This window comes from Eptatretus burgeri, chromosome 2 (genome assembly GCF_056783735.1).
Source record: "Eptatretus burgeri isolate ZD-2024b chromosome 2, Ebu_testis_v1, whole genome shotgun sequence".
Lineage (NCBI taxonomy): Eukaryota > Metazoa > Chordata > Myxini > Myxiniformes > Myxinidae > Eptatretus > Eptatretus burgeri.
Window position 1 is genome coordinate 120,253,443 of NC_140962.1, and position 18,271 is coordinate 120,271,713.

The 18,271-nt window shown below is 49.1% G+C and overlaps 1 protein-coding gene across 6 annotated transcripts in view; it reads right to left on the bottom strand.

Moving 5' to 3' along the window:
* The window catches only part of LOC147032947 (mesoderm induction early response protein 1-like), an 84,383-nt gene extending 66,319 nt beyond the window's left edge, over positions 1-18,064 (bottom strand). Inside the window, exons 1-2 of one of the 6 annotated variants that reach the window (XM_085870997.1) lie at positions 18,019-18,064; positions 17,683-17,713 (exon numbers count right to left, since the gene is read on the bottom strand). In XM_085870997.1, the coding sequence (XP_085727123.1) occupies positions 17,683-17,713; positions 18,019-18,027 (40 nt within the window). In that variant the 5' untranslated portion in view covers positions 18,028-18,064. Of the gene's footprint in view, positions 1-17,682; positions 17,714-18,010 lie in introns of those variants that run through there. The other 5 variants (XM_085870999.1, XM_085870994.1, XM_085870995.1 and 2 more) reach the window with 5 other exon arrangements.
* Between the last annotated feature and the right edge of the window lie 207 nt (positions 18,065-18,271).

The window sequence follows — 18,271 nt, forward strand, 5'->3', positions numbered from 1 at the left end:
CTCATTCGAATTAACTTGTACGTGCCCGTAAAAAAAAAAAAAAATTATAAATAAATATTCAAACCGCGAGCAACAAACAACAACCACACAGGCCGTTTCTTCGCTCTCGCGTGCCCGTACGTGCGTGACCCGGAAATGCGCATATTATTCGCAGTTACAATTATTAGCAATTTAATACCCAATTATTCAATTAGCGCCAACGTATTTTACATTTTCGTAATGTCGTGGCAAGGAAAAACAAAAAGAGAAGAGATGAGAGAGAGAAAAAAAATTTACTTCTTGGTTCGGGGCATACCAGCACTCTGATGTTACCGAAATTTATACACCGTCTAATATGAAAACGATCATAACTTGGGGCATTGTGTTTATTTATAAATGCGCCTAAGAAATCGAGAAATTATTAGAATACACAAAGTCATCATTATCCGGAAGCCCGTACGTTGTAACCCGTAATGGGGAACGCGGCTGAGATTCCCTTCCCCATCGGCCACGCAAGAACGTGTCTTGTCATTGGTTTGGTAAATAAATGACCATAATTTGGGAAGCACTTGTCCGATTAATATCAAACCTTGAAAAGGAACATCCTCAGGTCCCCAGCAATATATCTGGCAAGTTTCAATTAGATCGGACCAGTGGTTGTCGAGAAACCGGTCACACACACACACACACACACACACACACACACACACACACACACACACACACACACACACTGCTGGAATTATAGATAGATGGAATAAGTGGGGGGTGCATTCCCAACATCACCACTTCAGGTATTATATTTTGCTTTTTTCCTATATTACCTTTTTTTTGAATTAATGACAGTTATATTCAAGTACACATATAAATAAATAAATAAAACAATTGCCAGACATTTAAATCAAAATAAACATCAAGGCAGTCAGCTGAAGGATCAGTCATTTCATCCCGCTCCACCATTCGCGAGACAAGAAAATGACTCCGCTATCATTTGACGAGTTGATAACTCACGCTTGATTCAAAAGTTTGACATCTGAAACATGCCAATTTAAAACTTTGACATCAAATTACTTTGCACTATTTCTGGGCTGTGCTTTGACGGACCGTGACACTCGAGTCGTGATTCAGGCGATGGACGAATAAAATTGCTTCATTTCATTATGTGACTGGTCAAAATGGCAGCACTCATGGATCCATGATTTCAGTGAGAGGTGTCAAAAAGTCGGGAGAAAATTCCGATTTAAGGTGCTTAATGCACCACAATTTCATCAAGAACTGACAACGTACATTCTTTCACGGTCTAAAAAAAAAGAGTAGGGTCCAGATATTCTGTGTACAACCACGTCGTGCCGTGCACAGGCGAGCCGCGTCGTTCCGCGCCGCGCACAGGCGAGCCGCGTCGTTCCGCGCCGCGCACAGGCGAGCCGCGTCGTTCCGCGCCGCGCACAGGCGAGCCGCGTCGTTCCGCGCCGCGCACAGGCGAGCCGCGTCGTTCCGCGCCGCGCACAGGCGAGCCGCGTCGTTCCGCGCCGCGCACAGGCGAGCCGCGCGCCGTTCCGCGCCGCGCACAGGCGAGCCGCGCCGTTCCGCGCGCCGCGCACAGGCGAGCCGCGCCGTTCCGCGCCGCGCACAGGCGAGCCGCGCCGTTCCGCGCCGCGCACAGGCGAGCCGCGCCGTTCCGCGCCGCGCACAGGCGAGCCGCGCCGTTCCGCGCCGCGCACAGGCGAGCCGCGCCGTTCCGCGCCGCGCACAGGCGAGCCGCGCCGTTCCGCGCCGCGCACAGGCGAGCCGCGCCGTTCCGCGCCGCGCACAGGCGAGCCGCGCCGTTCCGCGCCGCGCACAGGCGAGCCGCGCCGTTCCGCGCCGCGCACAGGCGAGCCGCGCCGTTCCGCGCCGCGCACAGGCGAGCCGCGCCGTTCCGCGCCGCGCACAGGCGAGCCGCGCCGTTCCGCGCCGCGCACAGGCGAGCCGCGCCGTTCCGCGCCGCGCACAGGCGAGCCGCGCCGTTCCGCGCCGCGCACAGGCGAGCCGCGCCGTTCCGCGCACAGGCGAGCCGCGCCGTTCCGCGCCGCGCACAGGCGAGCCGCGCCGTGCCGCGCCGCGCACAGGCGAGCCGCGCCGTGCCGCGCACAGGCGAGCCGCGCCGTGCCGCGCCGCGCACAGGCGAGTCGCGTCGTGCCGCGCCGCGCACAAGCGAGTCGCGTCGTGCCGTTCCGCGCACAAGCGAGTCGTGTCGTGCCGTGCCGCGCACAAGCGAGTCGTGTCGTGCCGCGCACAAGCGAGTCGTGTCGTGCCGTGCCGCGCACAAGCGAGCCGTGTCGTGCCGTGCCGCGCACAAGCGAGCCGTGTCGTGCCGTGCCGCGCACAAGCGAGTCGTGTCGTGCCGTGCCGCGCACAAGCGAGTCGTGTCGTGTCGTGCACAAGCGAGTCGAGTCGTGTCGTGCCGTGCACAAGCGAGTCGTGTCGTGCCGTGCCGCGCACAAGCGAGTCGTGTCGTGCCGTGCCGCGCACCAGCGAGTCGTGTCGTGCCGTGCCGCGCACCAGCGAGTCGTGTCGTGCCGTGCCGCGCACAAGCGAGTCGTGTCGTGCCGTGCCGCGCACAAGCGAGTCGTGTCGTGCCGTGCCGCGCACAAGCGAGTCGTGTCGTGCCGTGCCGCGCACAAGCGAGTCGTGTCGTGCCGTGCCGCGCACAAGCGAGTCGTGTCGTGCCGTGCCGCGCACAAGCGAGCCGTGTCGTGCCGTGCCGCGCACAAGCGAGCCGTGTCGTGCCGTGCCGCGCACAAGCGAGTCGTGTCGTGCCGTGCCGCGCACAAGCGAGTCGTGTCGTGCCGTGCCGCGCACAAGCGAGTCGTGTCGTGTCGTGCACCAGCGAGTCGTGTCGTGCCGTGCACAAGCGAGTCGAGTCGTGCCGTGCCGCGCACAAGCGAGTCGTGTCGTGCCGTGCCGTGCCGCGCCGTGCCGCGCACCAGCGAGTCGTGTCGTGCCGTGCCGCGCACCAGCGAGTCGTGTCGTGCCGCGCACCAGCGAGTCGTGTCGTGCCGCGCACCAGCGAGTCGTGTCGTGCCGCGCACCAGCGAGTCGTGTCGTGCCGCGCACCAGCGAGTAGTGTCGTGCCGCGCACCAGCGAGTCGTGTCGTGCCGCGCACCAGCGAGTCGTGTCGTGCCGCGCACCAGCGAGTCGTGCCGTGCCGCGCACCAGCGAGTCGTGCCGTGCCGCGCACCAGCGAGTCGTGCCGTGCCGCGCACCAGCGAGTCGTGTCGTGCCGCGCACCAGCGAGTCGTGTCGTGCCGCGCACCAGCGAGTCGAGTCGTGTCGTGCCGTGCACCAGCGAGTCGTGTCGTGTCGTGCCGTGCACAAGCAAAGCGTGTCGTGCCGTGCCGTGCACAAGCCAGTCTTGTTGTGTCGTGCACAAGCGAGTCGTGTTGTGTCGTGCACAAGCGAGTCGTGTTGTGTCGTGCACAAGCGAGTCGTGTTGTGTCGTGCACAAGCGAGTCGTGTTGTGTCGTGCACAAGCGAGTCGTGTTGTGTCGTGCACAAGCGAGTCGTGTTGTGTCGTGCACAAGCGAGTCGTGTTGTGTCGTGCACAAGCGAGTCGTGTTGTGTCGTGCACAAGCGAGTCGTGTTGTGTCGTGCACAAGCGAGTCGTGTTGTGTCGTGCACAAGCGAGTCGTGTTGTGTCGTGCACAAGCGAGTCGTGTTGTGTCGTGCACAAGCGAGTCGTGTTGTGTCGTGCACAAGCGAGTCGTGTTGTGTCGTGCACAAGCGAGTCGTGTTGTGTCGTGCACAAGCGAGTCGTGTCGTGTCGTGCACAAGCGAGTCGTGTCGTGTCGTGCACAAGCGAGTCGTGTCGTGTCGTGCACAAGCGAGTCGTGTCGTGTCGTGCCGTGCACAAGCGAGTTATGTCATGTCGTGCCGTGCACAAGCGAGTTATGTCATGCCTTGCCGTGCACAAGCGTGTCGTGTCGTGCACAAGCGAGTCGTGTCGTGTCGTGCCGTGCACAAGCGAGTTGTGTCGTGCACAGGTGAGCCGCGTTGTTCTGTGCCATGCACAGGTGAGCCGCGTCGTTCCGTGCCGTGCACAGGTGCACCGCGTCGTGTCGTGCACAATCGAATTGTGTCGTGCCGTGCACAAGCGAATAGTGTCGTGCCATGCACAAGCGAGTTGTGTCGAGCACGAGTCGATCAGACGATTTATTTTCCACTATCAAAGCAAACAAGTTGAAGATATTCACGCATGCATCTAAGTCTATGAATACATCTGGGAAGCAGGTAGTGCTATGAAATGACTCAATTTCTCACAAGGATGATCATTATTTCTCAGGCCAAAGGGCTCCACCTACGCTCAGTCTTGTGTTATTCCCAATCTCCCGTGTCCATGCCGCTTGCCATGTTTGATGGATGCTTGGCAATGGATTTCACAGCTCCCACGTGGACTTTGTTTCTGACATATCCAGAGATAAGTATCATATATACGAGAGAGCTCATAATGGTGATCGAACAAGAGTCAGAAGATCCCCATTCAATGGAAAAAGCATCTCACGAACGGGATGAATAAAGAGGACTTGGTCGAATTTTTTTTTCCATCAGGGGACATCCATGGAACATGTCATTCAAGATAATGTTCGTGTGTTCATCACACACGCCTCACTCTGCCACTGAATGGATATTCACAGTTCGACGACAACGATAGAAATGATTGAAGAACTGAAATCTGATCACAGAGGCGGACACTTGCCTGTTACTGCAAGGGAGGCATGCTAGCAGCCTTTTCCGCACTGTGATTATCCACAGTCCCAAATGTTGCGGTAAATCACTGTATCCCTCAGTTATGTTCTTACCTGCAGTTTCTTGTTCTCCACTGGTGTGAAGAGCTGCATGCGTGTCATTGACGCTGACATGCTCATTCAGTCATGTATTAGGAGAGGGCGTTTTGAAAGCGTGGTTGGCCTTCATGTGCACACACTGGATGCGACACCTCCAGTGCTTCTCACAGCAAAGGCAAAAACAAGGCTTTGTGATTGCTGAGGGATTCGGAGGAGTCCCAGAGAATATCTTGTGCACTGGGAGAGGAGTTAATTCCGAGTGACCTCATTCATCAACTTGAATGATTAATGTGCCATCTTTGTGGATTCTTGGTGTTGAAGGACATAAACGAGACCAGACTTCACCCGGGAGAGGGGCAGGGCAAGGAGGAAGCAGAGAGGGATGGTCTCTTGTTTATAGTTTGCCCTTTCTTTGGAACAACTTCTAGCCCAGCAGATATGTGATAAATTTCAGGGGATATTGTGACATCAATGAAACAAGCATGAATGAATGAATTTTAGCAGCCTTGGAGAGCATGCCTAAATTTTAAGCTATAGCGTCATCACTGATTTCCCCTACAAGAGCAGTAGCAGCCATTTTCCACGATCGCCACCAACTCAAACGTTTGGGTCTCACTCTCAGCCATGATGTTTCTTGGGCAAACCACATTTCAAAGTTGGCCTCCAAAGCCAGTCAACTGGGCATCCTCTGCCGTGCAAGGTCCTTCTTTGGCACACCTAAACTCTTATCCACAGCTTGATGGAACACTGCTCTCCTCTCTGGGCTGACACCCCTATCTTACAACCTGCTCAGGTTGATGCCATGGAAACCAAAGTCTTCAAGATCATTGGAATCTCCTGCGATTAAGCCGATTCTGTGGGCCGATCACTTGGCTATCGCAGACAGGTCGGTGGTCTCTGTCTTCTTCCTCCTCCACTCTGGTCTTGCACCCTCTGTCCTCTCAATGCTTTGTTGTCGTCCTCCCCCCATGTTTCTGCAGGGCGCACAAATTCCACAAGTAGTTTGTGGGCGGACGAAATGGTGGTTGGGGTGGGGAGGATTGAGTGTTGTGTTTGACTTATGGTGTTTGTCACTGAGGACAGAATGTTGGTGAACTGTCCTACAGGCAATGCTTTTTGTATATGCTTCGGTATCTTGATAAAAGCTCTCCTACACAGGGTCAGAGTCAGAGTTCAGATGTGATGATTGTACCAGTGCAAATAGTGAACGTAGACTTAGAATAGACGGAAGTCGAGAATCCATCCTCAGATTTCTCAATTATTACATTTATAAAAAGGGAGCGCATTCAAATGCTCCGTCTCAAAAGTGAATTTGACCGAGCAATGAGGTGTGCAAGAATTACTTGGACAAAATGCACAGCATTCTGAATGATTACTCAAAATTCCAGTTACTCAGTGGCGTGGCTCAGGAAGATAACACAGCTATGCTTCGACATAAGTTACAAACACTGTTTCAGCTGTGGAAATGTAATGAATTGTCATTTGATGTGCATGAGAGAGTCTGTTCACACGGCTCTCAGTGTGCTCATCAGTAAGACTTACCCAAACCAAACAAATATGTCCAGATAAGTCCATAGCAGCATCATTTTGCCTTTTATTTCATAATATGTGAACACGCTTTAATCGGGGGAATTTCCAGTACGGGGTTTCCCAGCAGTGGCTTTGATAGGTGAGGTTGCGAATTCATCAAGGATTGACTCGGAATCCGAACGTCTTGGATGTCTTTTCTCTCACGCTAAATTAGTGACCCCAATGCGAAGCAAATGAACAGACAATGAGTTGCAAGCACGCAACCAGTCACCTAGAATGAACAGCCAACAACCGTGCCTTCCCGGACACTCAACCAGCTTCATCGGTGACAGCAGTTTCAATTACACTCTCGCCATTCTGGCCAAATGACACGCGGCGGTGGTTTACCAGACTAGACACCGAAACACCACTACAGAGGTGACCAAATTCAAATATATTGTTGGCTCCTTGTCACCAGAGGATGCGACCGAGGTGAGACATATTTCTATTTTACAACCTCCAATGAACGCCCAGTACATGACTTTGAAGACCATGCTCACAAAGCACACGATTCCCTCCGAGCATCGCCGCTCTCAATAACTTTATTACAGCTGAAGATTTAGGAGATCGAAGACCGACACAACTACTGCGTCATATTCAGCAGCTTCTCAGTGACCACCATGCCACCTTCGACCAGTCGCTACTTTGTGGGTTTTTCTTGCGACGTTTGTCACTACGTATACACGATAATTGTAGCTAAGGCAGAGCTGGCACAACCAGCCAATGCGGATCTGACTGATCATCTCATGGACATCTTTACACTGACTGTAGCTAATGTGACTTCTTAACCGCAACAGGTCGCACAGCTACAATCTGAAATGGCAGACCTGAAGAAGCTCATCCTGGAGTTCCACACTGTGCAACACCCATTGTGCACAACTTTGAGTGTACCCCTACTACAGACAGAGAAACGCTGAACCTTGCACTACCATTTCTCTTCACCTTAAGTGAACATCTCGAGATTGGTGTTGGTACCAAATGACCTGCAGTGCTAATTTTCATAAGTGTAGAGCACCATACTCAGACGAGCTGACAGTGAAAGGACGAGGCCCACAACTAATGGTGACATGTTAACCTGGGCCATACGTCCATCTCCTCCTCTTCCTCGTGGATCGTACTATCGAAATTTGTTTTCTTGTGGATATAGGGGAGGATGTAAAGGCCCTGTCACACCTTGACGATTTAGCCAGCGTATGGCGACGTATGAAAAATTTGTCTAAACGCTGGCACACGTCGAATACGTATGGGTAAGTTTCGTATACGTTAAGAGCACGCTAGCATATGTCGTAGTACGCTGGCATACGTCGTAGTACACCGAGGTGTTAGACAAATTTTCCATGCTTGAAATTTTTCTACGTATGCCAGCGTATGACTCACACGTTCCGCATAATGCTGGCCATAAGTTGTCGGCACGTTACACGATCGTTGACACACGTTACTTGAAAGTTACTCATAAGTCGAAACACGTCGAGGTAATGGTTAGCATACCCGAAACTTATTTCTAACCGATGAGTAACGTATTGTAAGCACGTTACGCGCTCGTTGACACACGTTACTTGAAAGTTACTCATAAGTCGAAACACGTCGAGGTAATGTTTAGCATACCCGAAACTTATTTCTAACCGATGAGTAACGTATTGTAAGCACGTTACGCGATCGTTGAAACACGTTACTTGTAAGTTACTCATAAGTCGAAACACGTCGAGGTAATGGTTAGCGTCAGTGTTCCAGACTCCATCGTTTTTTTTTTGTTTTTTTTTCTTCGGTATGACAGTGATGTTGGCACTTCGATTTCTACTGCGGTTATAATATAATATTATTAATAGGCTGCCGTTCAACGATTTAGATCATAACCGCACTAGAAATCAAAGTGTCAACATCACCGTCATACCGAAGAAAAAAAAACAAAAAAAAACAGGGAGTCTGGAACACTGACGCTAACCATTACCTCGACATGTTTCGACTTATGAGTAACTTACAAGTAGCATGTGTCGACGTGTGTCAACGATCGCGTAACTTGCCTAAAACTTATGGCCAGCGTATGCGGAATGTGTGTCATACGCTGAGTACATCGAAAAATTTTCAACATGCTGAAAATTTGTCGACACACTCGGCATACTACGACGTATGCCAGCGTGCTATTAACGTATACAAAACTTACCCATAACGTATTTGACGTGTGCCAGCGTTTTAGACAATTTTTTTCATACGTCGCCATACGCTGGCTAAATCGTCAAGGTGTGACAGCGGATTCACACTTCGATGTCTAGTGCGGTTATGATTTGAATCATCGAGCCACATCCTATTAATAACCTACGCCACGTGATCGTCGGCGATACGCTGCCGCGCGCTATGCATAAGTTAGACTATCGTTGGGCATATGTTGTGAACGCTGACAACACGCTCAGCATTCGTTGATATGTTATCTAAATGTTATTGAAACGTTCTGTGTATGTTACTAATACATTATGCATACGTACAACTCATTATGAACACGTCCAAAACGGAAATAAAACATTAATAGTTCAGCGTACGCCAGCGTTTTACATACCTTGCCATACGCTGGCTAAAACGTCAAGGTGTGACAGGGCCCTAAGCATTGTGCTGCCATACCGAGGAAGAAAAAAAATCCACAAGAATATTCATTGCATGCCACAAACAACAGTGTCATTGGCATTTTTGGAGAATGTCACCTTTAGGTTGATTTGTGTTTACTTTGTTCATTTCTGTGGATGTTTACTATTGTCCACACCAGATACTCCATCACAGGTGCAGATTTTTTTTTACGTCATTTCAATCTTGTAGATGGCAAACAGACGTCGATTGGATGTCTCGGCACAGCCTTGTGTGTTCTCGCTAAAGCATCCACCGTTTTGTCAATGAATATCACATCTTCCATCCACACCCACATGCCCGTTTCAGAAAGTACTTTCACACCACCCATAACACACCACTGGTGACAATCCAACCCGTCAAACACCAGATCATACATCATATCGAGACAACGGGACCCCCTATTTCCGGGAGTGCTCGCCGACTAAAACAGGACAAATAATGTATCCACAACAGAATTTGAAGGAGGTGGGTTTGGGTGGATTAACGGTGGGAGAAGAGATCGTGTTTTTGGAAGGGAGAACAACTGTTTTGAAGGCCTTGAGGGAAGAGTCGGATTGAAGAGAGTGTGGGAGTTTGTTCCAAAGGAGGAGAAAAGACAGGAATGAAAGAGTGAAGGTGAGCAGTGATTCTTCATTTTGGTAGTTTTACCAGAAGGGAGTTGCTGGTGAACCTTGAGCACCCTGTGGAAATATGGGGGGGGAGGGGTACACATCGCAGACAAAGCAGTGTGGGGGGGGGGGTGGCGAGGAGGAGAGGAAATGGTAGAAGACAAAGACCACCGACCTGCCTTCAATGACAGTGAAAGACCCAAAGACTCAGCCTCATCACGAGAGATACCAATGATCCTAAATGCCTTGGTTACCACAGCGTGAAGCCGAGAAAGGTGAGAGGCGGGAAAACCAGCCAAGAGGGGAGAGCAGTTCTCCATCGGGCTGGGAACTAAAGCTTTGTATGTGGTCAGGAACACAGGTGTGCCAAGGAAGAACTTTGCCTGACGGAGGATGCCCAGTCGGCGACTGGCTTTGGAAGCCAGCTTGGAAATGCGGCTTTCCCAGGAAAGATCATGGCAGATCGTGAAACCCAGAAGCTTGAATGAAAGGACTTCTTTAAGAGGATTATTGAGAAAGTAGATGGCGGTTTGGGGGGGGGTCCGGACGGTCCTTTCAGAGAGACATCGTGAGAGTGAGAGATTTGTCGGGATTGAAAGACATGTTCTACAGCTTGTGATGTTATCCAGATCTGCAGAGAGTGAAGAGGTTGCTGCTTGCCGATCTGTGGGATGACAGATGGTACGTAGAGGGAGAAGTCATCAGCAAAGCGATAAAGAGGATTTTCCAGAGTCAGAGAGATCATTGAAGAAAACCAGAAAAAGAACAGGGTCCAGAACACTGCCTTGAGGAATTCCAGCTTGGACAGGAAGAGGGGATGAGAGAACTCCATTTAGGGCCACACGTTGGGCGCGACAGGAGAAGAAGTCTGCGAGCCATGAGTGATGTCCTTCGATACCATAGGAAGAGAGTTTGGCGAGCAGGGCAGAGTGCCAAACCATATCGAAAGCACATGATGTGTCGAGGGAGATGGATCTGATTTCATGTTTGGCATTGAGAAACTCCATCCACTGTTAGGAGAGCAGAAGCAGCATACCCAGTGTAGAGTGACCTGGTCTGAATCCAAATTGATCATCAGAAATGACGCCATTGGAGAAGAGTAAGGATTTAATGTCCTTTTGTGGACATGATGTAAGATGCGATGATGGATTGCATAACCTTGGTAATGATTGGGAGAAGTCTGATTGGTCTGTAGTGACAGGGATCTGTTTTTGCACCTTTTTTATGCAGCACGATAATGTTTGCTGATTTCCAAGCAGATGGCAGATGACCTTGAGCAAATAAAAGGGTGAACAGAACAGAAAGAGTGAGCAAGAGCAGCAGAGCAGGATTTTAGGACATGTGGGCTGATGCTGTCTGGACCGGTTGCAGAATCTGAGTCGAGGTTTGACAGCAAGCTTTCCACCTTGTCAGGAGAAAAGGACAAGGAGTTCAGGAACAGCTGGGTGTGACTGGGTAAGGTGGGAACAGAAAGCGATGGGTTTGGGCCACAAGATTTGGAAGCAAACACAGAGTCTAGGCATTCAGCCTTTTCATGTGCAGGGTCAGCTGTGCGGCCATTTGAGAGAAGGGAGGGATAGAAGGGGAACATACATCAGAAACAGACTTAATGAGAAAAGCACTCGGTCGAGCACATACCTCCGCCACATAATGCCTGATCCACGAGAACATATCAGGCCCAATGAATTTTTGAAATATCAAGCTACACAATACAATGTTTTTGGCCCCATCTCTTAATGGTGAAGAATCACTTTAAAAACTAGAACGATACTCGGTGGAGTTCATATCTCCACCAGGCTGAACAGTTTACATTTTGTATCCCACTGATGACCAGATCTAGATCCAGACCTGAACCAAATTTTGGATCAATTCATCCTAGTCACACACCCAACTGGTCCATCAAGTTTTCTCTGAATCAGTCCATAAACTTTTGAGATATCCTGCTCACAGACAAACAAACAGAGGTGAAAACATAACCCCTGTTTACCTTCAGTAGCAGAGGTTGTGAATTATAACAAATCAAAAATGATCCCAAATTTTTAATCACTCAATCATAACCAAAGTTAGTATAATTTGAAGTATAAACCATTAAAAATGAACACTTATTTCAATCACTCAATCATAACGGCAACAGTAATCAACTAGTTTTGGCAGAATCCGTCCACAACCTTTTGGGATATCATTTTTGACACTATCTCTCTATGGTGAAGAATCACGTAAAAATTATCGGATCCGGATCGAGATTTGGATGTTCACCAAAATTGAATCAATTCTTCCTTGTCACACACCCAACCTGTGCACCAATTTCATACAAATCGGTCCACAACTTTGAGATATCGTGCTGTATATCATATTTGGCCCTGTCTCTCAATGGTGAAGAATCACTTTAAAAATTCTTCGAGTCGGATCCGGATCCGGACCTTCACCAAAATCTAATCAGTTCGTCCTTGTCACACACCCAACCTGTCCACAAAATTTAATCCGGATCCGTCCATAACTTTTTGAGATATCCTGCACACATACAGAAAAGGGTGAAAACATGACCTCCTTTTACCTTCGGTGGCGGAGATAATTAAATAATTCTCGTATCCAGACCTTGATTCGGATCTTCACCAAAATCGAATGTATCCTTCCTCGTCACACACCCAACATGTTCACGAAGTTTCATCCGAATCCGTCCACTACTTCTTAAGATATCGTGATATATATCATTTTTGGCCCGATCTCTCAATAGTGAAGAATCACTTTAAAAATTCTAGTAGCCAGATCCGGATCCGGATCTTCACCAAAATTGAATCAGTTTGGCATGGTCAGACACCGAACCTGTCCAGAAGATTTCATCTGGATCGCCCATAACTTTTTGAGATATCCTGCACACAAACAAACAGAGAAACAGACAGAAATGGGTGAAAACATAACCTCCTTCACTTTCAGTGGCAGAGGTAACTAGACACCACCAGGATTTTGGAGGAGGGAGACAGGTTTTCATGTTCCCCATCATCTTTCCCATCGTCCTGCCCATTACCTCATTGCCAGTTCGCTTCATCAATGCCTGCTCGTTCACCAGCAGCTGAAGCCACCCATTTTTTGCCCATTTCCATCTGTGATTGAGTCTGGAGTGAGGCTCCTTCGATTTCTTTAGATTCATTTTTATCTCAGGTCAGGATCGGTATGTGAACATGCACCGGAGCAGAGCGTCGCTGCGTCTACCTTCCGCAGGTACTCCAGGGGCCTCCGTCTGACCATCACCCAGGCAGATGCTTGGCCCATCCCAATCTCCTTAAGATGCCGATCAACCTGCTACAACCACAAGGGACGTGGTCAGCCCGTTGGCCTCCTCCACTCAAGAGATTCCCTGACTTACAGATTCTGGTTAGCAGGATCAACATCAGGAAACTGAGCCACATGTCCATACGGCCGCAGGTGACGCTCACAGACTATGCAGGTAACAAATCTCATCTGAGTCCCTCTCAGCAACCGCTTGTTGGACAGAAAGTCCGATCAGCGATAGCCAAGCAAGCAAGACGAAACCTGCACCAAAGGAGTTAAGTCTCTGTCTCAGATCCCTGGTCAGAGTCCAAGTCTCACATCCGTAGAACAAGACTGGAAGCACCGAGGACTTACAGGCTCAGATTTTCATCCTCCTGTACTGTATAGGTGCCGACAGTGCCACACCACATGACCCAGTGAATCCATGACTCTCCAAGCTCGACCCATATGTCGATTGACCTCTGGCTCACAACATGCTGAGACATGAATATCACTGCCAATGGAAGTGAATCTCTCCATGACCACAACATTCTCACCACAAACGAGTACAGACAAGATGTCATTGAAAGCCTGCATCTTTGTTTTGACCCAAGAAACCCATAATCCCAGCGGCTCAGACTCCTCATTCAGTGCCTCAAGGAGCCCCATCAGGATATCCAGCGTCTCCACAAAGATGGCTGAATAATTTGCATTCGGTAAGGACTGGAAGAGCAAGGATACGGTCAATCGTTGACCTCTTTGGTGTAAAGCGTCACTGCTCTGGGCACTAGTGCTCAAGCAGATGGTGGCAAACCCTAATAATAATTATCCGAGCAAAGACCTTGCCCGGCACTGAGAGCAGTGTCACCCCTTGGTAGCTGTTGCAGTCCTGGCGATCATCCTTCCCTTTCCAGAGAGGGACAATAAGGCCCCTCTTCCTGTCAGTTGGGATGATACCTGTGTTCCAGACAGAGCACAAAATTGCATACAACACCACGAGTACAGCATTTCCACAAGTCTTGAGAAGTTCAGCATGGATGCCACAGATCTCAGGAGCTTCACCCCCTTTCAACTGTTTCACCGCAGCCTGTGTTTCCACAAAAAAGGTGCTTTACAGTTGATTGGGGGTGTCAGTCATAGGAATATTTACACCACTGATGTCCAACTCAACAGTTGGTTGGTCAGATTGGTAGAGCCCCTCAAAGTAAAGCCCAGCGGGCCTTCACTTTGGACTCCTCTGCCAAGAGCTCACCACACTCCACTCTATGTGCAGTACACCGAGGGACGGGCTTGGAAGAATGCAATGCACGAATTCCTCTCCAAACAGGATCAGAATCAGGTGACAACAGGTGATGCTCTTCCCCTTCACAGATTCCTCGCATATAGGCTTCTTTATCCACCCTTAGCGCACGCACAATTGTATGCCTCAACGCCCTGAACAGCTCATCTCTGCCATTAAGCCTGGCTCTGCGACTCTGGTCAATGGTATCGAGTATCCCTTGGGAGACAAAGTTCTTCTTCACCTGATGGTGGGTTTCAAGACGTCCACTGGCAACATCAAGAATAGTAGTGTTCTTCTTCATGGCACTTCACAACTCTTCAGGATTCCCCAAAACACCAAGACACCCTGAATCCACACTCAGCCTGTTCACAAATTCCTCTGCCACCCTCTCATCCTTGAACTTGCCAACATCCAGCATAGGCTGGGGTACCATTCTCCTGGATTTAAGCTGAAACTTCAGAGTTGCTTCAACAATCCTGTGGTCGGTATTGTGGACATGAGCACTCCGGTATATACTGCAGTTCTGAATCATCCTCCAGTGCCCATCAACGAGCACATGGTCAATCTCCTTTGCCACACCACCAGCGTTGGAACACCAAGTCCAGCGATGAGCCTGTGGGCGCTGAAACCATGAACCAGCCACCCTAAGTACACGATTTCATGCAAAGTCAAGGACCCTAATTCTGTTCTGGTTCACAGCTCCATACCAATGGGGACCAACACACATCTCAAAACCATCCCAATCAGTTCCAGTCGATGTATTGAAATAATCCAAGACTAGAAGAGTATCCTGCCTGGGGCACTGATCAACCAGACTTGATCGCAGCACAGAATGCCTCCTTCACAGTGACATCACTCGCTTCAGTTGGAGCACATAAAGAGACCAGGGAAGTGACACAAATTCCTCAACTTGATAATGAGCTCATTGCCCAGCGTTTCCTCAATTATCATGGGAGTCAGCTGATTGGACACAGCTAGACCAACCCCTTGGGTATGCTACAATCAGAGCGAACAGACCAGTAGTAGGTGTAACCACCCACCATGATCTCACCACTATCCAGTCTCCGAACCTCAGAGAGTGCTGCAAGACTGATGTCCAAACGCTTGAGCTAAGGTGATCATCCTCTCTTTGGGAGAGGACATTCTAGACAACCACCCGAAGAGACCGCTTCAGGTTAATCCGAGGAGACCAGTGTCAAATGGACGACACCTCAGCACCGCAATCCAACCCAGGAAGGTTACCCCATGCTTTTCCTCCGATCATCAAGGAATGGGGGTCCCGAACGCTTTGTCCCAATATCATCATCCGGTGAGCTGCCTTATGGCGGGCAGCTGCACAGGAGGTACTCCTATGGAGTGTTTGCAGTTTTCTTTGCGTTTTTATGTGTTTTGTGGAATGAAGTATTTTACGGTGACCGGAGTGCAAATCCTGCCACCAACCAACTAGAAAGAGGTACGAAACTGCAGGAGGACGTCCGCAGATATGGATGGCCATTGGCTCCCAAGGCACTACACCTCTGCCCTTTAACTGGTCAGTTCAGGTATGGGAGCATGCGCCGGAGCAGCGCGTCTCTGCGTCCACTTTCCGCTGGTATTCCAGGGGCTACGATTGGCCATCCCCCAGGTAGATGCTTGGCCCATCGCCATCTCCTTGAGGTGCCGATCAACCTGCTGCAACCACGAGGCACGTGGTCAGCCCAATGGCCTCCTCCACTCACGGGGCTCCCTCGCTGAGAGAATCTGTTGAGCAGGATGGAAGTCAGGAAAACGAGCCACATGTCCATACATCTGCAGCTGATGCTCACGGACTATGCCAGTAACAAATCTCACTTGAGTCTCTCTCAGCAACCACTCGTTGGACACAAAGTCCGACCAGCCATAGCCAAGGATTCTCCGAAGAGACCTGGTACCAAAGGAATTAAATCTGTCTCAGATCCCTGGTCAGCGTCCAAGTCTCACATCCGTAGAGCAAAACTGGAAGCACCAAGGACCTGAAGACTCGGACTTTTGTCCTCCTGCACATGTACCGGCAGCACCACACCCCATGATCCAGTGAATCAATGACTCCCCAAGCCTGACCCAGACGTCTATTGTCCTCTGACTCTCAGCCAGCAGAGATATGAATATTACTGCCAAAGTAAGTGAATCCCTCCGTGACCTCAACATCCTCACCACAAGCAGGTACAGACAGGATAGCAGCATTCAAGATGTCATTGAAAGCCTAGATCTTAGTTTTGACCCAGGAAACCCATAATCCCAGTGGCTCAAACTCCTCATTCAGCACCTCAAGGGCCCCCAAAAGGAGATCCAGAGTCTCCGGAAAGATCTGGGAAATCAAGGTCAGAGATCTTGACATTCTCAAATAACACACGGACTGCAGCTTGATATCTCTCCGACATCCTCCCCAGAATCCAGCTGCTACAATCGCTGAAAAGTATGGGGGGGCGAGTACACACCCCTAACGAACTCCAGTAACAACTGGAAATAAGTCTGAGATGATATCACCACATCCCACAGCACTCTCAGAACCAGAGTATCATTCAGACATCAGATTGATCAGTTCTGACGACACCCCCACAAAGACGAAGAATCCTCGAGAAGTGACGATCCTGAAAAAAGCCCTCGGAACAAAAAACAAAACAAAACTTTGACAACACAACTTCAGAACTCAGGCCATGAATCACGATCTTTCACCGAAACGAAGGCGGATACTTCCGAGTCCTGGGAGGGACTCTACTCCATCTTCTGAAACCCGAAATATGGAGACATCAACGACACACACCTCCCCCAACAACCCCCCCATTCCTCCCTCAGCACTTCACAATCATTTCCAGTCAGCAGCACCATTTTTGCTTCATTTCAGCATCACTATAATGGCATCAGACAGCATCAAGAAAAAGCAATGCCAAATGACAATGAAATTACATATCAAACTTGCAAAAACTTTTCTTTTGGAGCCATGCTCACACTCCATCCTCATGTTACAAGTGGCACACAGAAATCACACGATATTGCTGTTTTCAATATCACAATTATTTAAAAAAAAAATAAAAACTCAGCCTTTGTACAAATTTATCAACTTTTTAAGAAGACCACTCTCAGATTTCCAACAAATTGCAAAATTGCAATACATTATATAATAATTATTAATCATACAATTCATCTAGAATTGAACAATATGCAAAAGGTCAGCAACGATTTAATTTACCTTCACCACAAGGTTTGTCATCACAACTTGGTGTATTTATCAAAACTATTCGACTGGGAGGTAAACTTGGCTCGTCAGGAGGAGGAGGAGGAGGAGGAGGAGGAGGAGGAGGAGGAGGAGGATGAGGAGGAGCTTCGATTGGGAAAGGGCGGGGGGGGTGTGGAAGGAGGGGGGGTGGAAGGGGGGGAGGGGTACTCAATGGGAATGAAGGCTTCAAAAAATATTTTAAATAACACAGGATTTCATCGAACCAACAACGTTCCTTCTGATGAGGTAACGAGCAATTTTAAATTGAGGAAACCGGACATTTCGGTAAAATAATCATAATAGTGATAACCAAGCCTTACCGGGACTCGAATTGCCGTTCGTACTCGTACTCTGTGGGAAAAGAAGATAAAAGTTGTCATTTCGTCAACAGAAGCACAGATTTCAAAAAAAAAAAAAAAAAAAACCCCCAAAAAAAATAAACCCTTCAAATACACATTTTATCCCTTCATCAGTAAAATTAGTTTCATCAACTCTTTGATCATATATTTTTTTCCGAATCTTAAATGAAACGGTCCGCCGCGAGTTTAAAAAGAATTCCGTGCTTTTAGAAAAGGAATTCGCACGGTATATAAACATTTTAATGACTTAATTAATTAATTGTTCTCCCCTTCGAGCCCATCGCTTCACCAGCCAACCTCCGCCATCTTGTCCCGTCGAAATTCGACGCGTGACGTCACGCACGTCGCGTTGCATTTCCCGGATGTCTACGTGCTGACGTCATCGCGTGAACGACGGTCGATTGTCTTTTTCACTCGTCTGTTGAAAGTTTTGAATGGTATCGACCCTCGGGAACAATTGAAAAATGCGAATAAACGATCCCTTGTTGGTTTTAAAACGATTGTCAATACAAATCCCGATGTTTTAAAGAAATCTGCCCCGTAATTATAC